This window comes from Pelophylax lessonae (genome assembly GCF_965119305.1).
Source record: "Pelophylax lessonae genome assembly, chromosome: 4".
In the NCBI taxonomy this organism is placed as follows: domain Eukaryota; kingdom Metazoa; phylum Chordata; class Amphibia; order Anura; family Ranidae; genus Pelophylax; species Pelophylax lessonae.
The window spans coordinates 101,775,041-101,792,322 of NC_138771.1; the positions used below are offsets into that span (position 1 = coordinate 101,775,041).

Below are 17,282 nucleotides of genomic sequence, written 5' to 3' on the forward strand. Positions count from 1 at the left end.
TGGCAGCCCATTACATGTAATTAGGATTTATTAGTGTTTTTTTTTTTAGCAGTCAGTAATTAAAAAGCATAATTTAAAAAAAAACATACGATGATGTAAACATTTTCCAATAATCTGCTGTTCTGTGTATGTTTAGTCTGATGACATTTTCCTAGGTAATGATTAACACAATCCAGAGTGAGAAGTTTCATATACACTAAACCATCCCCACTTCTCTACACATACTGCACATATTCACATTCATAAATCACCAAAGCCACGACTTATAAAAAGCCTGTTATTACTGGAGCTAGAAAAAAAAAAACAGATTAAATAATAATATGTCTTCTATTATACCTTTTGTTTAGAACACTGCATGCTCTCCACCCTTTTATTTTACACATAGATACACATTTAAAAAAAAATTGAACATTTTTTTGGATGAGCTGTTTTTCTGCGTAGTTGTGTCCAGCCAATAGCAGCACAGGAACAGGGTTTTCTTGGCAATATATGAATCGGTTCTTTCACAGGAGTTGATGTACAGAGCTCACTATTTCATACGTGGGTTAAACTTTATATGGGGATCCAAAGCCTGCAGAAAAAAATGCCTGAAACTGACAACTCCAAGGACAGCAGGAGAAGCAGCAAGTACAGTACGATAGCCATGCAGGAAGACAGAAGCTGTTTGGGCAAGCTGAAACTAAGGAACAGCCTGGCGAAGGAAACCCTGTCTGAGTTTTTTGGCACATGTTTGTTGATTGTAAGTGGCAGCGGCTTTCCTGTTTCTTTATAAGTGACTGTGCTGATGTGTGCATATTACTAAGTACTTATGTGTAAGGCAGCTGTTTTCATTTTTTTGGTAAGAGCGTAGAAAAAGAAAACATCCATTAATGTCTTACTTGCTTTTACTTGCAGCATAGATACTGCACAAGCCAGTAATAGGTATGTTAGATTAGAAGACGAACTAGCTCTCAGTAGTAGTTTATGATAGGCTTTGCCATATTTCCTTTTAAACTAGACAGGGGGACACAAGACTAACACAAAGTAGTTCAGGACTGATTTGAACTGTACTCTAGTTAAAAATTCAAGACATGTCTGTTGTCCCCGTTGAGCCTTTGGGGCATTGAGCCTTACTTAACAGACAACAGAAAAGAACAGCATGCTGTGCTTTTTCTCTTGGTACTCTGGTGTCTATAAAATCAGAATTCAGCTTGTTATAAATCTCCTATTTCTTCCCTCTTAATAGAAAATGAAAAATGACCACTAAACATTTTTTTGTACTGATGATAACCAACAAGCCTAAAACATCTCTTAGCAGTTTGAAGTAAAGGATTCTATAATATTAGTTGGGACCTGTGCTTTAAACCCATATTTCTAGATGTATATTAGATAAAAATACAAAATAATAGAGAGAAAAGATATCTATATACATAAACAGTACCCACATACCATATATTCACCTACAATACCAAAAAGGACAAATCATAATGGGTCCAAAACCACAAAGATTTTAAAGGGTATTTTATAATGTCATTAAGCTAAATACTCAAAACAATATGAGTATAAAGTTAAATGGCATTATACAATACAGTACCCAATAAAGGCCCAGTGGTTTTGGACCCATTAAAGGTCATCGTTTTTGGTTCTGGATGTATAGGTGGCCAAGGGGCATAATTACATGATTTGCATGTTTCCGCCCATTATTATTCTGTAATGAGGAACAAACCCTTTATATTTTGGATTTCAGATGAAAGTGAAGCATGTCGATACCTTCTGTTTTAAGAAGGTTCTACTATGCCTAAAGATGGCCATATATTATTCAATAATCTTGTTCAATTTCCTTTAGATTTACCTTCATTTATGTAGTACAAGGGCCTGCCTGATTGCATACATATTGAAAGTGTTTGGGATTAACCTCATATTATATGGTTTTGCAAAGGAAATTTGTACAAGAGAATTGTATAATGTATGGCCAGCCTAACCTTATTTTACATAACGGAAACCATGCTATGCCTTAGTTTTGAGTTGCTGTGAGGGATTTACTAAAGGAGCAGCAACTAAACACTCTCCATAGTAAATGTTCACTTAGCTTAGTTAATACCAGAGTTGTATAAAGTACTCGAAACCCATACTTGAGTAAAAGTACAAGTGCTCGATCAAAAAGTGACTTGAGTAGAAGTACTAAAGTATTCAACATTTTTTGTACTTAAGTATTGCAAGTAGTTTTTTAAAAAATTTTGCTACTCAAGTACTGAAAGTAAAAGTACCAGTAGTTTTTAAAAATAATTTGCTACTCAAGTACTGAAAGTAAAAGTACAAGTACTGTGTTATGTAGTTATTAAAGAAAGAAGTCAAAAGTCAAAAGTACACATGACGTTATACACATTTTTTTGAGCTTCATGAAATCTGCCATCTACTGTTCTGGCAGTGGTTAATTTTTATAATTGTAACGAGTAACTATGCAGCACAAAAAAAAAATATCGGAGTAGAAGTATTGAAATCATCGAAAAAATGTAGTGAAGTAAAAGTGGAAGTAGGAGAAAAAAATTCTACTCTAGGAAAGTACAGATACCGCCTTTCGGTACGAAAGTACAGTAGTGAAGTAGTTCTACTTAGTTACTATACATCTCTGTTAATACAATGGTTATGCTCACTTTTAATACCATATCACATGCATGGAAAAAAAAGTGGTTCATTTTTTTGTTTAAACTAAGTGAACAAAACTCAGATGACCTCAAATTTCAGACTAGAAGTGCTGTCTAAGGGGGATTTAAGGTACATTGTGTTTACTTTAAAAACAGAGCTACTTTACAGCTTTGCATTTTGTATACATATTTCCATTTCCATTTACTTTTACCCTAGATAGAGCAGTGTTTTTTTTTTTTTTGTTTCTTTTTTTCAAGTATATAGATAAGGACATCTGACTATTCCCCAACTATCCTGACCTGTTCGCAGCTAGGAAACTGAGAAAGAACTAATACCAATGGTTTTGCATATTAGCCAAAGGACTAATATTTCAGATTGGCACCCCCCATAGATCTTTGCGGTTTGCTTTAACCTTTTGCAGTGTTATAATTCACTTAGGAATTTAGGAACTATAGCATGGAATTCTCACTGTTCCCTTAGCCAAGACATCCAAGAGGAGGGCTTTCTTTTTATTTTGCGCAGCTTTGTTTCTGTTGTTCCCCAATCCAAGATATCAAAGAGTTGGGCTGATTCAGTCCACTGTGCTCTACTTATAATTTAAAATATCACTTATTGGTTTACTAACAGCTAACAGTAAGCAGTATTCAAACATATAAGGCTCCTTTCACACGGCCGCTCCGTGTGTCCGCAAATCATCCAATCCGTTTGCGGATGATTTGCGGACATAATGTAAGTGAATGGCACTGCGGATGTCAGCGGAATACCATCCGCTGACACCGATTTTCCTCCTGTCAGTTCTGTTCCGTTTTTACGAACGGAACAGAACCCCATTTTTCCTTCCGTGTAAAAAACGGAAAGGAAGGAAAATCGGATGTCAGCGGTGTCATCCGCTGACATCCGCAGTGCCATATACTTACATTATGTCCGCATATCATCCGCAAACGGATAGGATGATATGCGGGCAAACGGAGCGGATGACAGAAATGTCATCCACTCCGTGGAAAAAAAAAAAAAAAGTCCCGCAGCGGACCTTTCACACGGAGCGGCCGTGTGAAAGGAGCCTAATACGTTTTGCTAAAAAATAGCACAGAATGTTATTACATTAATTATACATTGTACAATGATGTTAAAATATATAATCCTTACCATGTAATTATTATTCAAAATAATAAAACCCATATAGCAAATACATAGTGAAATACTACAGTACAAAAAAGTGCATTGATGCTTATTAGTTATGGTAAGCATTATTCAGATGTATGATACATTTCATGGTGGAGATACTACATTATTTACACAATAACGTTTATATACAGTGCATCTGGAAAGTATTAACAGCTTTTTACACATTTTGTTATGTTCCAGCTTGTTTCAAAATGGATTATAGTCATTATTTTCATCAAATTTCTACAAAGAAATACCCCATAATGACAACGGGAAAGAAGTTTGTTTGAAATCTTTGCAAATTTATTAAAAATAAAAAACAAAAAAAATCACATGTACATAAGTATTTAAAGCCTTTGCTCAGTACTTTGTTGAAGCACCTTTGGCATCAATTACAGCCTCAAGTCTTTTTGAGTATGATGCTACAAGCTGGGCACACATTTTTGCCTATGTTTGGGCAGTTTCTCCCATTCTTCTTTGCAGGACTTCTCAAGCTCCATCAGGTTGAATGAGGAGCGTCGGTGCACAGCCATTTTTAGAGTCTGGGCTCTGGCTGGGCCACTTAAGGACATTCACAGAGTTGTTCTGTAGCCATTTCTTTGTTATCTTGGCTGTTTGCTTAGGTCATTGTCCTGTTGGAAGATTAACCAGAGCGCTGTGGAGCAGGTTTTCATCAAGGATGTGTCTGTACATTTCTGCATTCATCTTTCCCTCAATCCTTACTAGTCTCCCAGTTCCTGCCACTAAAAAAACTTCCCACAGCATGATGCTGCTACCACCGTTCTGGTATTGACCAGGTAATGAGCGGTGCCTGGTTTCCTCCAGACATGACGCTTGCTATTCAGGCCAAAGAGTTCAATCTTTGTTTCATCAGACCAGAGTATTTTGTTTCTCATGGTCTGAGAGTCCTTCAGCTGTCTTTTGGCAAACTCCAGGCAAGCTGTCATGTGCCTTTTACTGAAGAGTGGCTTCTGTCTTGCCACTCTACCATACAGGCCTGATTTGTAGAGTGCTGCAGAGATAGTTGTTCTTCTGGAATGTTTTCCTCTCTCCACAAAGAAACGCTGGAGCTCTGTCAGATCGACCATTGGGTTCTTGATCACCTCCCTGACTAAAACCCTTCTCCCCCAATCACCATTTGGCTGGGCGGCCCGCTCTAGGAAGAGTCCTGGTGGTTCAAAACTTCTTCCATTTACAGATGGTAGAGGCCAATTGTTGGGACCTTCAATGCTGCAGAACTTTTTCTGTACCCTTCACCAGATCTGTGTCCCGATACAATCCTGTTTCGGAGGTCTACAGACAACTCCTTGGACTTTATGGCTTGGTTTATGCTCTGACATGCACTATTAACTGTCGGACCCTATATAGACCCTATATAGACAGGTAGACAGGTGTTTGCCTTTCCAAATCATGTCCAATCAACTGAATTTAGCACAGGTGGACTCCAATCAAGTTGTAGAAACATCTCAAGAATGATCAGTGGAAACAGGATGCACCTGAGCTCAATTTTGAGTGTTATGGCAAATGCTGTGAATACTTACATGTGGTCTTTTAGTTTTTTTTATTTTTAATACATTTGCAAAGATTGCAAACAAACTTCTTTCATGTTGTTGTCATGGGGTATTGTTTGTTGTATTTTGAGGAAAATAATGAATTTAATCCATTTTGGAATAAGGCTGTAACATAACAAAATGTGGAAAAAGCGAAGCGCTGTAAATACTTTCTGGATGCACAATATACAGTATATATATATATATATATATATATATATATATATATATATATATATATATACATTCATGTATCTATCATTGAAAATAAATGAAACCCATGGTGTAAATGTTTTAAGTCAACTCTGAACTCTAGTGTTGTTGGCCTTAATCATTAACAAATATAGATTTATGTTCCCTCACAAAGCCCAACTGTTTGCTTTGACTTATTTTTTGAATCAATAGTATTGACTCGCGGGTTAAAACACTGCATCTTTTTTTTTTTTCTTTAGTCACATGAATATCCCGTTTTGCAACTTCCTTTATTTTGTACAGACGTATTTCTGCTGGATAAGCTCTTCTTACTCAATAGTGTAACAGAGGATAATGGACTGTTAGCCATCAGCATTTCTTACTCTGTAATACTGATGTAAATACATCCATGTTTAAAAATGTGCCATTAGTACACATATATGTGAATAAGCAAGCCACCACAAATGTAAATATGTAACTATTAAGATTAATTTAAAAAAAAATGTCAAATTACTTTAGCTTTAATGCTGTGTAAATTAAGTTTCAGCTAAAGTGTGTTTAAATGGGCAGGAGTGCCTTGGTAAGAAGAGAAATCAAAGTTCTGCCAACTTAATTTTTTTGTACTGAAGGTATAATTTGTTTAAAGCTGAAGTTTAGTTATGGCAATCTTTACATAGTTACATTGCTGCAGCTTGGATCAATGTAAATATATATGTAACATACCTGTGGGATCCCGGTGGAAGCTGGAAATCACTGTAGTAGACACTGCTTCTACAAGTCCCGTTCTAAGCAGCTGCCCTGCTGCTTAACCACTTGCCGACCAGTCACTGGGACTGTACTGCGGCAAAGTGGCTCGATTCCGTCCAGCGACGTAGACCTACGTCGCTGGACTCCTCCCCCTGTAGGCGGCGCTCGCGCGCCACCAGAGGCGCGCTCATGCTGTTTTCAGTCACAGCGGGAGTCGGGCCAGGGGAGGAGCGGCGGCGATCGCCGCTGCTCTTCCCCGATCGTCGGGGATTCGAGTTTGGAGATCCGCCCGCTTGTGTAAACAGAATGGGCAGATCTCCTAAGTGACAAGGAGTGACAGATTGCAGTGTTCAGCATAGCTGAACATGCAATCTGTCCTTGTGTCACTCAGTCACCTCCCCCCACACACGTTAGTAAGCACCAGGCATACATTAACCCCTCCCTCTCCAATAAAGTTAACCCCTTCCTTGCCAGTGTCATTTTTACAGTAACAGTGCATATGTATAGCACTGATTACTGTAGAAATGTCACTGGTACCCCCAAAAGTGTCAAAAATGTCAGTCAGGGGTCCGATCTGTCCGCCGCAATGTCGCAGTCCCGCAAAAAAAAATTGCAGATCGCCGCCATTACGCGTTAAAAAAAAAAACAAAAATGACAGAAATCTTTCCCTCAGTTAGTAAACGCAATAACTTTTGCGCAAACCAATCCAAATACTCTTATTGTGATTTTTTTTACCAAAAATAGGTAGCAGAAAACAAATTGGCCAAAAATGTAAAAAAATTTTGATTTTTACATTTTTTTGGGGGGGAATTTCATATAAAAAAATGTTAAAAATATTGTTATTTTTTTCAAAATAAACACTCTTTTTTTGTTTATAGCGCAAAAAGTAAAACTCGCACAGGTGATCAAATACCACCAAAAGAAAGCTCTGTTTGTGGGGGAAAAAAAAGATGTAAATTTCATTTGGGTACAGCATCGCACGACAGCGCAATTGTCAGTTAAAGTTGCACAGCGCCGAATCGCAAAAAGTGGCCCAGACGTAAGACAGCAAAATCCTCCGGTGGTAAAGTGGTTAGTAAACACAGGAGGTTGTCCACTCAGCATAGGTGCCATTCAGAGATCACTTACCATTTTCTCAATGAATACAAACAGTGGACTAAGTCCAACCAGTAAACACATTGCATTAATTGAGAAAATGTAAAGTGTTCCTTGAATGATGCCTGTGCCGAGCGAGTGGCTTCCTGTGTGCAAAATGCAGCAGAGGAATTGGATTAGACCTAGAAGCTAGTAGAGATCCTTGTATAAGGAGGGTCTACTACAGTGATCTCCAGATTCCACAGGGATCTCATAGGTATGGCACATATATACTTACATTGATTCAAGCTGGACCTTGTAACTATGTAAAAATTGCTATATCTTTCATGCATTTCTGCATGACAGGTGTCTAATGGTGGCTCAGTTATTGCTAATCTTGACATGTGGGGGTCCACTAGGGGTTTTCTTATTGGAGAATCTCTGTGCCAGTAGGCTATGAAGGAAAAAAAATGTAAAACTGTCGTAGATCTACCCCTTGGCCAAGTTAGGAAAAACATGTCAGTGGGCCTTGTGGGCAATGCTGACAAAGGATAGGCAGGTATCCTACGACCTTTTCTTTTTGATGGGATAACTGCCCATGTGTAGCTATCTCCAATCTAATCCCAAAAATGCAATATGTTGCAGCCTACAAGTCCATAGATGTGGTGGCTATATTAGGCTGGCTATTCACACATAGATTTTTTTCAGGCTGAGCAAAAAACAAAAGTTTCTGTTGTATAACAAAAAACAATATTGAACAGATTCACAGATACACACTAAACAGCATATATTGACAAATATCCCCCTGTAGCTAATGTATTCTGATACCCCACCCCACAAAAAAAAACAAAACAGTCTTTCATCTGATTGGATGCAGGTACGCTGTTTAGCGGATCATTTTCTGCATGACTTTTTCCATTTTCAGTTAAAGGATGCCATGCAGAAGGGTGCTCACAGGGTCCTTCATAGAGTGCAATTTGCTCTGTGTATGGGCAGCTTTAGTTTTGTCTTTTTCAGGTGTTTTGGCCTTTATTTTCACCTGCTGATCAGAAGGAAGATGAGGCTGCTTTCTCCTTCCAATTCATAAGAAGTGACAAGGACATGCCATTTGCAGCAAGATCACCATGTATTTTCTGTACTTGCTGAAAATGTTTTTAGCGTGAAAAGGGTACTTATGCAGTCACCACATCTAAGGACTGGTAAGCTGCAATATACACTGCCAGGCCAAAAGAAAAGTAGCCACCTGGAATTAACTAAGCAAATAACTAAACTAAGCATGCAGTACCTATCCCATTGGATAGTTACTGCATGTTCCCAAAGAATGAGGACAGCTAACTACCTGAATATATTGAATGACCAGGTTATTCCATCAATGGATTTTTTCTTCCCTGATGGCACGGGCATATTCCAAGATGACAATGCCAGGATTCATCGGGCTCAAATTGTGAAAGAGTGGTTCAGGGAGCATGAGACATAATTTTCACACATGGATTGGCCACCACAGAGTCCAGAACCTGCATACAAAAATTGCCGTGTGGTTTCGGCCCTTACCCCTATGAGGAGACCAAAAAATGTTAGAAAGAAAAAGATGGGGCTTTGCAGGCCAGTGGGAGTAGAAGGATCAGACACAAAACCAGTTTATAAAACCAAATAACATTTTATTAGTATATAAGATAAAAAGCATGGACCGCCATGCATATTGGGTGCAATTAGACTAACATACAAATAAATAAAATCAGGCAGAATGGGTCATTAACAACATAGAAATACATCCCATAAGGGGAACAAAATCAAAGAGCCTGTGTAGGATGGAGAGTAGGTCTCACGATGGAATCGGTCAATGTAGGTCCCCAGCAAGCCGACGCGTTTCGCTCAAGGCTTCCTCAGGGCCTGAGAGACCATGACAGACCGGTATTTCTATAGATAACATAAAGCATAACCAAATGAGTATTATTCAATTGTACATCTGTTAACAAGTCATCAATACTATTATCATATATTGTTGCAAATGGTTCTGGTTTTTTACTGACCCTTGTTGATAATGACTCAGAGTAGATGACAGGGTTGTGACGACACAGATACTGAATAGGGATTACTGCTTCCGTATTTAAGATGTAAGCTCCATGTTGGCGTACATATACATTCTATTTGTGCTGGATTCAAAAGTTTGGACCCTCGTATACCATAAGGGGAAGGCTGTGAAGAAGAGCATCATATAGGTATGTATTTATATCTATTACATGTCCCCTAATATATTTGTAATATGTGTGGTAGTTAACCCACCTTATAATCTCCACTGGTGGTAGTTACCTCGGAATCAACGACTACCCGTACCCTCTCCCTGATATATTCCAAATTGTGGATACTCAGCATTGGGTATACAAAATCTATAGATATAAAATAAATGATATCAGCTAAAATTAAGCCCTTTAGATGGAGGGAAAATGGTCAATTCAAAAGATACCATAGGGTAGAGAAACGGTGGTTAACCAGAGTGGAAATTACACACATAGGGGATGGATACATAACAATAAAGGCCAAATAAAAGACTGGAGCTGGAGTACTGGCACCCACCTATTATGGTATAGGGATAGCCTCAAGCGGACAAGGGCAGGCACATTTTATGTGGTCATAGAGGGCATCATAGTTCAGACCTAGAGATCCCGGGAGAGCAGCGGTGAATAACCTATAAACAATAAGGCCGATTATTGTGGATGCATTAAGTGGTTAATTATATGATATCTAGCTATGGTCGTGAGCCATAGCAGAAAGAGAGGGGCTCCAGAAAAAGAGTCCAGAACCTAACCCCATTGAGAATCTATGGGATGTGCTGGAGAAGGCTTTTCTCAGTGGTCCGACTCTCCCATCATCAATACAAGATCTTGGTGAAAAATGAATGCAACACTGGACAGAAATAAATCTTGTGACATTGCAGAAGCTTATCGAAACAATGCCACACCAAATCATGCCGTAATCAAAGCTAAAGGCGGTCCAACAAAATGTTAGAGTGTGTGACCTTTTTTTTTTTGGTGGCACTTTTTTATTTGGCTGGGCAGTGTATTACATTATTGTTCTTGGGTTTAGTTTTTCTTTAATGGAATACTGGTTTTATATATAAAAGGAACAAAATTGTGTTTTTTTCACCTTTTTATTATTTGCACTTCATGTGGAGCAGATTGTAGGGGTCCCTTTTTTAAATCCCCTTCCCAGCATTGGGAGGCTGCACTTTTGTCAGATTCCACTGTAAATGGCTACGTTCGTTCTCCATGGTCCCACTGTATATAGGAATGTAGCGCTCTTTCTGAGATGGACTATGGACTATAGGATTTGTAGTGTGCATAGAGCAGTGCACATGACTGCAACTAATGTGCACTGATCATTCCAAACAAATGGAAGTGAGGCAGTAAAGGAAACATTTGGGAAATTTTAGAAGATGTTACAAAGAGGCAGAAAAACACAGGAAGAAAAGATTTCATTAAAAATAGATTACAGGGCCGTTATTTTATTTTTAGAAAAGAAGGATATTGTGTAGTATCACTTTAAGACTCTTGTAAACCCCCTATACAGCAGCACTGAGAGAGGAAGGAGCACTTGTGGGCACTCGGTTGTGCTGTTTTCATATGTCCTAAAAGGGAGATGCTGATAGAACAGATACAGATAATCTCATTGGTCTATTAGTGTTACTTCAGTGAGGTGATAGGTTGGGGACAAAGAGATGACCAAATGACCTAATTGCAGCAAAGTCTGGATGCCAGGCTGGCCATGATTTGTGTTAATTCTGTTAAATCGCATGACTTGCAGCACAGTTCAGGGTTGGAGTATATTTTGCAACACTGTCTGCATGCAGTCTGTATGTTCTCCCTCTGTTTAGATAACTTTCATCCCACATTCGATAAAACACTCTAGGAATATTTAATGACTTTATTTCAAAACTGTTCTTGATGTGTGCACAAAGACTGACATGAATGGCTCAATAGAGTAATACAATACAGTGCTAGTTTGCTGTAAAATGTACACCTATAACACTTTAAAAATAAAACTTAGTAAAGTAGTGCTAAAGGCATGACCTCTTTTAATTTTTAATAGATAGAGGGGGTATAACCCCTGTCTGTTTTTTCTTTTGCCTTCCGTGTCCCTTTGGGGAGATTTTCCTTCACTTCCTGTCCCTTAGCCAAAACAGGAAGGGAGGAAGTGAGAGGAAATCCTTCCAAATTGAGGGAATCCCTGGCAGTCCCCATTGGAAGATTTTCCTTCTATTTCTGTGCTGGTGACAACACAAAAATTGGGATTTTTTTTTTTAGTTATACTTAGAGGTGCTTACACATGCCTACAACTTTTGACCCCATCTAGCCCTGAATGCTGGGTGGTTTAAAAAACGCTAACTACAGACCCTCACACATTTAAGTATGTTTACTTATTGGAGTAATTGTTGTTTCCTATATACTTTGCCTATGTGTTATTCTTCCCCTTGTGTGTATTTTTAAACAGAATTAAAGTGATAATAAACCTAAAAGCAAACTGGTAGGGGTGATTGCAATGATCAGCTTTTATTTATGTATGTAAAAGCTTTATACCAAAAGGAAAAAAAAATGCTATTATTAAGTGTTAGCTGGAGTTTGGCTTCAATTTGCTAGTGTATCTAAATCTGCTAGTCCATCTAACACCCCCCTCCTCCCAGACTGACAATGCTGCTGTCCAAAGGTCCCCCCTGTGCACCTTCATCCAGAGTGGAGGGAAGGGCAGGGTGCCCTAGGGGTCACCATACTAGCCCCAAGAGAGAAGGAGAAACAGCTACAGCAGGTCAGTGCCTGCCCAGAGAAAGACTTTGGGAGTTGGTCTACCTCTCGGTCCCTCCACTCAATAGCCCTGGGAGAATAGCAGGCCTACAGGGATTGAGTGCCTTTCTGCAGGGACACAAGCAGTCCTCACCAGGGCCTGGGACCAAAGATCCATATTGCTTTTGGAACTGTGTTGGGGTCTGAGACACATTGGAGTCATGCTATTAATTGAGGCTTTCAAATAAAGAACATTAACCACATCCAGCCATTTTTGTGCCTTTGCTGCTCTGAAGGGAGAGTTCTACTGGAGCCCCCTTGCTGTTGGGCCTAAGCAGATAGGCCGGCGTCTGAAGTCCCTGGGTGTGATGGAGTGAAGCCATACAGCCAGTGGAATGGAAAGGTTTCAGCCTCTTCCAGCCACACACACATTAGGGAGAGTCATGTGCAAAGTTATCATATTGACCTGTAATTCAGTTTACATTGGGAGGTTGGCTCGGCTGCTCGCTATGGCCATGTACAAGGCAGCCCATTACCTGCCAACAAGATAGTAGAGCCACTTGTTAAAATGCATTCTCTACTTCCTTTCATTCCTATAGACTTTCAAGATTAGCTGGTTCTTCGAAAATCTATAGGAATGAATGAGTGTCACGTACCTGATCGGTGAGCCTGACGTGTAGAGGAGGGCCTCTCGCACAGCTCCGGCTCGAGGACCACTGATAGTGAGACAGCAGCCACAGGAGCACGGTGACATAGGAGTGCCTGTATTCAGTCCAGTGGTCTGCAGGGCAACAGTCCGCAGGTAGATGTGGCAGCGAGCAGGCTGGTAGTAGAAGGGCTGGCATGGACCTTAGCAGACTGTAGAAGGCAGCTGGAAGCAGGATTTGCTGGACTGACAGTTGTAGCAGGCCGGATGAGCAGAATACAGGATCCGACAAGCGGGGTTGGTAATGGTCGGGCAGATTAGACATATATGGCAGACAGCAGGATGGTCGGATCACAAGCCAAGTCGGTATCAGGAGAACAATTAAGCAGAATCGAAATACAGTAGACAAGCCGGGGTAAGGGTATGAAGCAGACAATCACAGGTTAGGGATAAGCCAGATCAAGATCAGAGGTCACACGGAATTAGGGACAACACACAGAAACTGCAGACCAAACAGCAATGAGTCCATACAGAAGGCCTGTTTAAATAACCCACCTGGCGTAAGCATTAGTGACGGGTGCGAGCATTCATGTACGAGTGCGCATGCGTGTGGGCTCCCTAACCCACGAGCATGAACATCTGCCTGGCCAGCTGCTGGTCTGCGTATGCGCATAGGTGCGTGCTGTGGAACTCCATCTACCCTATGGACCTGACTTTTCTGACAGGGAGTGTTAGGGCCTGGATTTGAATGTAGACCCCTGCAATGTCTGGTTGTGATTCTTCTCGCTGTCCTACTTGAGGTGCTGAACAACTCCCTGATTCATCCCTTGAACAATCTTGCCTTGTACCTTGTTTCTGATGAACCATTCATTCTTTGTATTGGAACACATTGCTGAGGACCCAATAGCCATTGGCACCGCACCCCTTAGAAATTGTATACAATAGGCAATTGGGGATAAATGGGGTTTTTAAGGTGCCAGTACACAAAAAGAAAGATTCAATATAACATTAAAAATTATTTTATTAGTACAAAATATATAAACATATAGCAGAAAGTAAAAAATATTGTTTTTTGTTTTTTTTTCAAAGCTGTCGCTCTTTTTTTGTTGATAGCACAAAATATAAAAATCACAAAGGTGATAAAATACCACAAAAAAAAGCTATATTTGTGGGAAAAAAAGGACATTAATTGTATTTGGGTACAGACCGCGCAATTGTCAGTTAACCACTTGCCGACTGCTCACATTGACAGTACCGGGTGTAAAGTGGCTCTCCTGGGACCAGTGACGTAGACCTACGTCGCTGGATCCAGCTCCCTCTTGGCAGCGCGTGCGCGCCGCCGGAGGCTCGCTCCCGCTGTATTCAGACACAGCGGGAGTCGGGCCAGGGGAGGACACTCGTCGGGGACAGAGTGAGGAAATCCGCGCGCTTTGTTTACAACAATTGTTTCTCCTATGTGACAGACAGTGACAGATTACAGGATTCAGCATATCTGAACCTGCGATCTGTGTCTCTGTCACACAACCCCCTCCCCCCCACACACGTCAGTAAGCATGAGGCATACATTTAAGCCCTTGATCACCAACAGGGTTAACCCCTTCCCTGCAAGTGTCATTATTACAGTAACAGTGCATATTTATAGCACTGATTACTGTAGTAATGTCACCGGTACCCCCAAAAGTGTCAAAAATGTCAGTCAGGGGCCCGATCTGACCGCCGCAATGTCGCACTCCCGCAAAAAAAATGCAGATCGCCGCCATTACTAGTAAAGAAAAATTAACAATAAAAATGACAAATCTTTCCCGTAGTTAGTAAACGCAATAACTTTTGCGCAAACCAATCAAAATGCGCTTATTGTGATTTATTTTTACCAAAAATATGTAGCAGAAAAAAATTGGCCTAAAATGTTAAAACATTTTGATTTATACATTTTTTAGGGGGGATGTTATATAGCAGTATGTGAAAAATATTGTTTTTTTTTCAAAATTGTCGCTCTTTTTTTCAAAAATTAAAAATCACACAGGTGATCAAATACCACCAAAAGAAAGCTCTATTTGTGGGGAAAAAAAAGACATACATTTAATTTGGGTACAGCGTGGCACGACTGTGCAATTGTATGTTAAAATAACGCAGTGCTGAATCACAAAATATAGCCTGGTCAGGAATGGGGAAAAATCTTCCGGTCTTAAAGTGGTTAAAAATACGCTCATTGAGAAATTTGTCAAAGACATGTAGCTAAATACATTTTGGCCTAAATATATGACAAAAATTGAATATATTGGATATTTTTTAACTGTCAAAGTAGAAAATGTCAATTTTTTCATAAAATTTTCGCATTTTTTTTATTAATATCGCAAAAAATGAAAAGCACAGAGGTGATCAAATACCACCAAATGAAATCTCTGTTTGTGGGAAAAAAAGGACGTAAATTTAGTTTGGGTACGGCGTTGCATGACCGCGCAATTGTCAGTTAAAGTCACGCAGTGCCAAGTTGCAAAAAGTGGCCTGGACATTAAGCAGGAAATCCTCCGGTCCCAAAGTGGTTAAAGCAACGCAGTGCCGAATTTCAAAAAAATGGCCTGGTCATTAAGGGAGGTAAAACCTTCCGGGGCTGAAGTGGTTAATTATGGACTGCACATAGAAACACTACAAGAAAATATATTTATCATTAATCACAAATAAATACAAAAGAAACACCAGGATGCAATGGATATGTAAGTCAGGTGAACATCCAGTATAGAAAGGGTTAACAGTTTATTGGTATTGATAACCGAAAAACAAAGTACATAAAATTCTTACATCCCCCTGGGCTGGAATGGACAAGGGCACCTGGCAGCAAGCAACACGAGTGCGAGGAGGTCATGGCAACCATATGTTGTGTTCAACCCTGGTTCCTGGTATTTCCCCGCAAGTGGCGCCTGTCCGGCTGATGTCACCGCTACGGAACTACAGCAGAGTCCTTTCATCCTAGCGCCGGCTGGTTTCAGGCTTTGTGCACACACTGCTCAGCAGTCCTGGGAGACTGACCTCCTCGCACTCATACTCCTCATGCACTTTTGTCTGTATCAGCACCCTTCCTATAATCATTGGCTAGCAGCAGAAAAACCGCTGGGGAGCCTCACAGGCTTATTTCTATCCCTCCACCCTAAAGGCACCCTAGGAGCGCCAGATTTGTGATTATTGCTTTGACTTCTGGACTGGATTTTTTACTATGGCTGCCCTGGGTGCTAATCTCTTTACTGTGCCATTAGTTGGCTAACAGCAGAACAACCGCTGGGGAGCCTCACAGGCTTACTTCTATCCCTCCACCCTACATGCATCCAGGGAGTGCCTGGTTTGTGATTATTGCTTTACCTTACACATTAGCTGTGTGTGGGAAACTGCGTCAAACACTTTTGCAAAACCCAAGAATACTAACTACGTCCACAGGCAATCTTTGTCTAAGTTTTTGCTTACTTCCTCATAGAAAGAAATTTGAAGATGGATTTATCCAAAATGCTTATAGATACAGAGGTAAAAAGGGGATTTTTTTTAAAGTGTTTTTCCTGCTTGTTTAGAATATGTAAACACTTTATTGTGTATGATCTGGGCACAGGTGATGTAATGTTTTAAAAAAAAAAAACATGCCTGACTAGTCCGCTATGAGTAGAATATAAAATAAATAGCATTAGTGTCATTCTTTTAAAAGCAGACAAAGATTATATCACAAAGACGGTAAAAAATGGCTCTGTAATGGATGCTAGGCAAACATTTCATATTAATGTTATTTTTAACATGGTAAATATTTAGAAAGATGAAAAAGATAAATGAATAATGTGTATTTACATATTAACGCCAATTAGAACCTAATTTACAACATTATTTCTGTCTTTACCCAGACTTTAGGCTGTTCGTGTGTAGCATCTTCTGTTCTCAGTGATGGAAAGGCTGGAGGACATTTGACTAATAATCTTGGGTTTGCAATGGCAGTCACTATGGCAATCTACGCTGCTGGAGGAGTGTCTGGTAGGCAAATTTATTTATTTTTTTTTGCTGTTAGAAGTGCACTGTATTAAAGTGTATAGCCAAAAAATTAAAAAGAATGTTTATCTCAAAATACACTGTAAGGCCTCTTTCACATGGCCGCTCCGTTTTCTTTGTCCGCTGCGGCACTTTTTTTTTTTTTACGGACACGGATAACACTTGTGTCATCCGGTCCGTATGTCCGCATATCATCCCATCCGTTTGCGGATGATATACGGACATAATGTTAGTCAATAGGGATTGCGGATGTCAGCGGATGACACCGCTGACATCCGATTTTGCATCAGTTCCGTTTTTTTAACGGAGGAAAAATAGGGTTCTGTTCCGTTCCAAAAAAACGGAACAGAACTGAAAGGACACAAATTGGATGTCAGCGGATGGTCATCCGCTGACATCCGCAATCCCATTGACTAGCATTATGTCCGTATATCACCAGCAAACGGATGGGGTGATATATGGACATATGCAACGTCCGTGTGAAAGAGC

The 17,282-nt window shown here is 39.9% G+C and overlaps 1 protein-coding gene across 1 annotated transcript in view; it reads left to right on the plus strand.

Annotated features, from left to right (window-relative positions):
- The first annotated feature begins 314 nt into the window (after positions 1-314).
- AQP9 (aquaporin 9) overlaps positions 315-17,282 on the plus strand; it is a 66,647-nt gene continuing 49,679 nt past the window's right edge. Inside the window, exons 1-2 of the mRNA XM_082256058.1 lie at positions 315-739; positions 16,652-16,778. Of these exons, the coding sequence (XP_082112184.1) occupies positions 557-739; positions 16,652-16,778 (310 nt within the window). The 5' untranslated portion in view covers positions 315-556. The remainder of the gene's footprint in view (positions 740-16,651; positions 16,779-17,282) is intronic.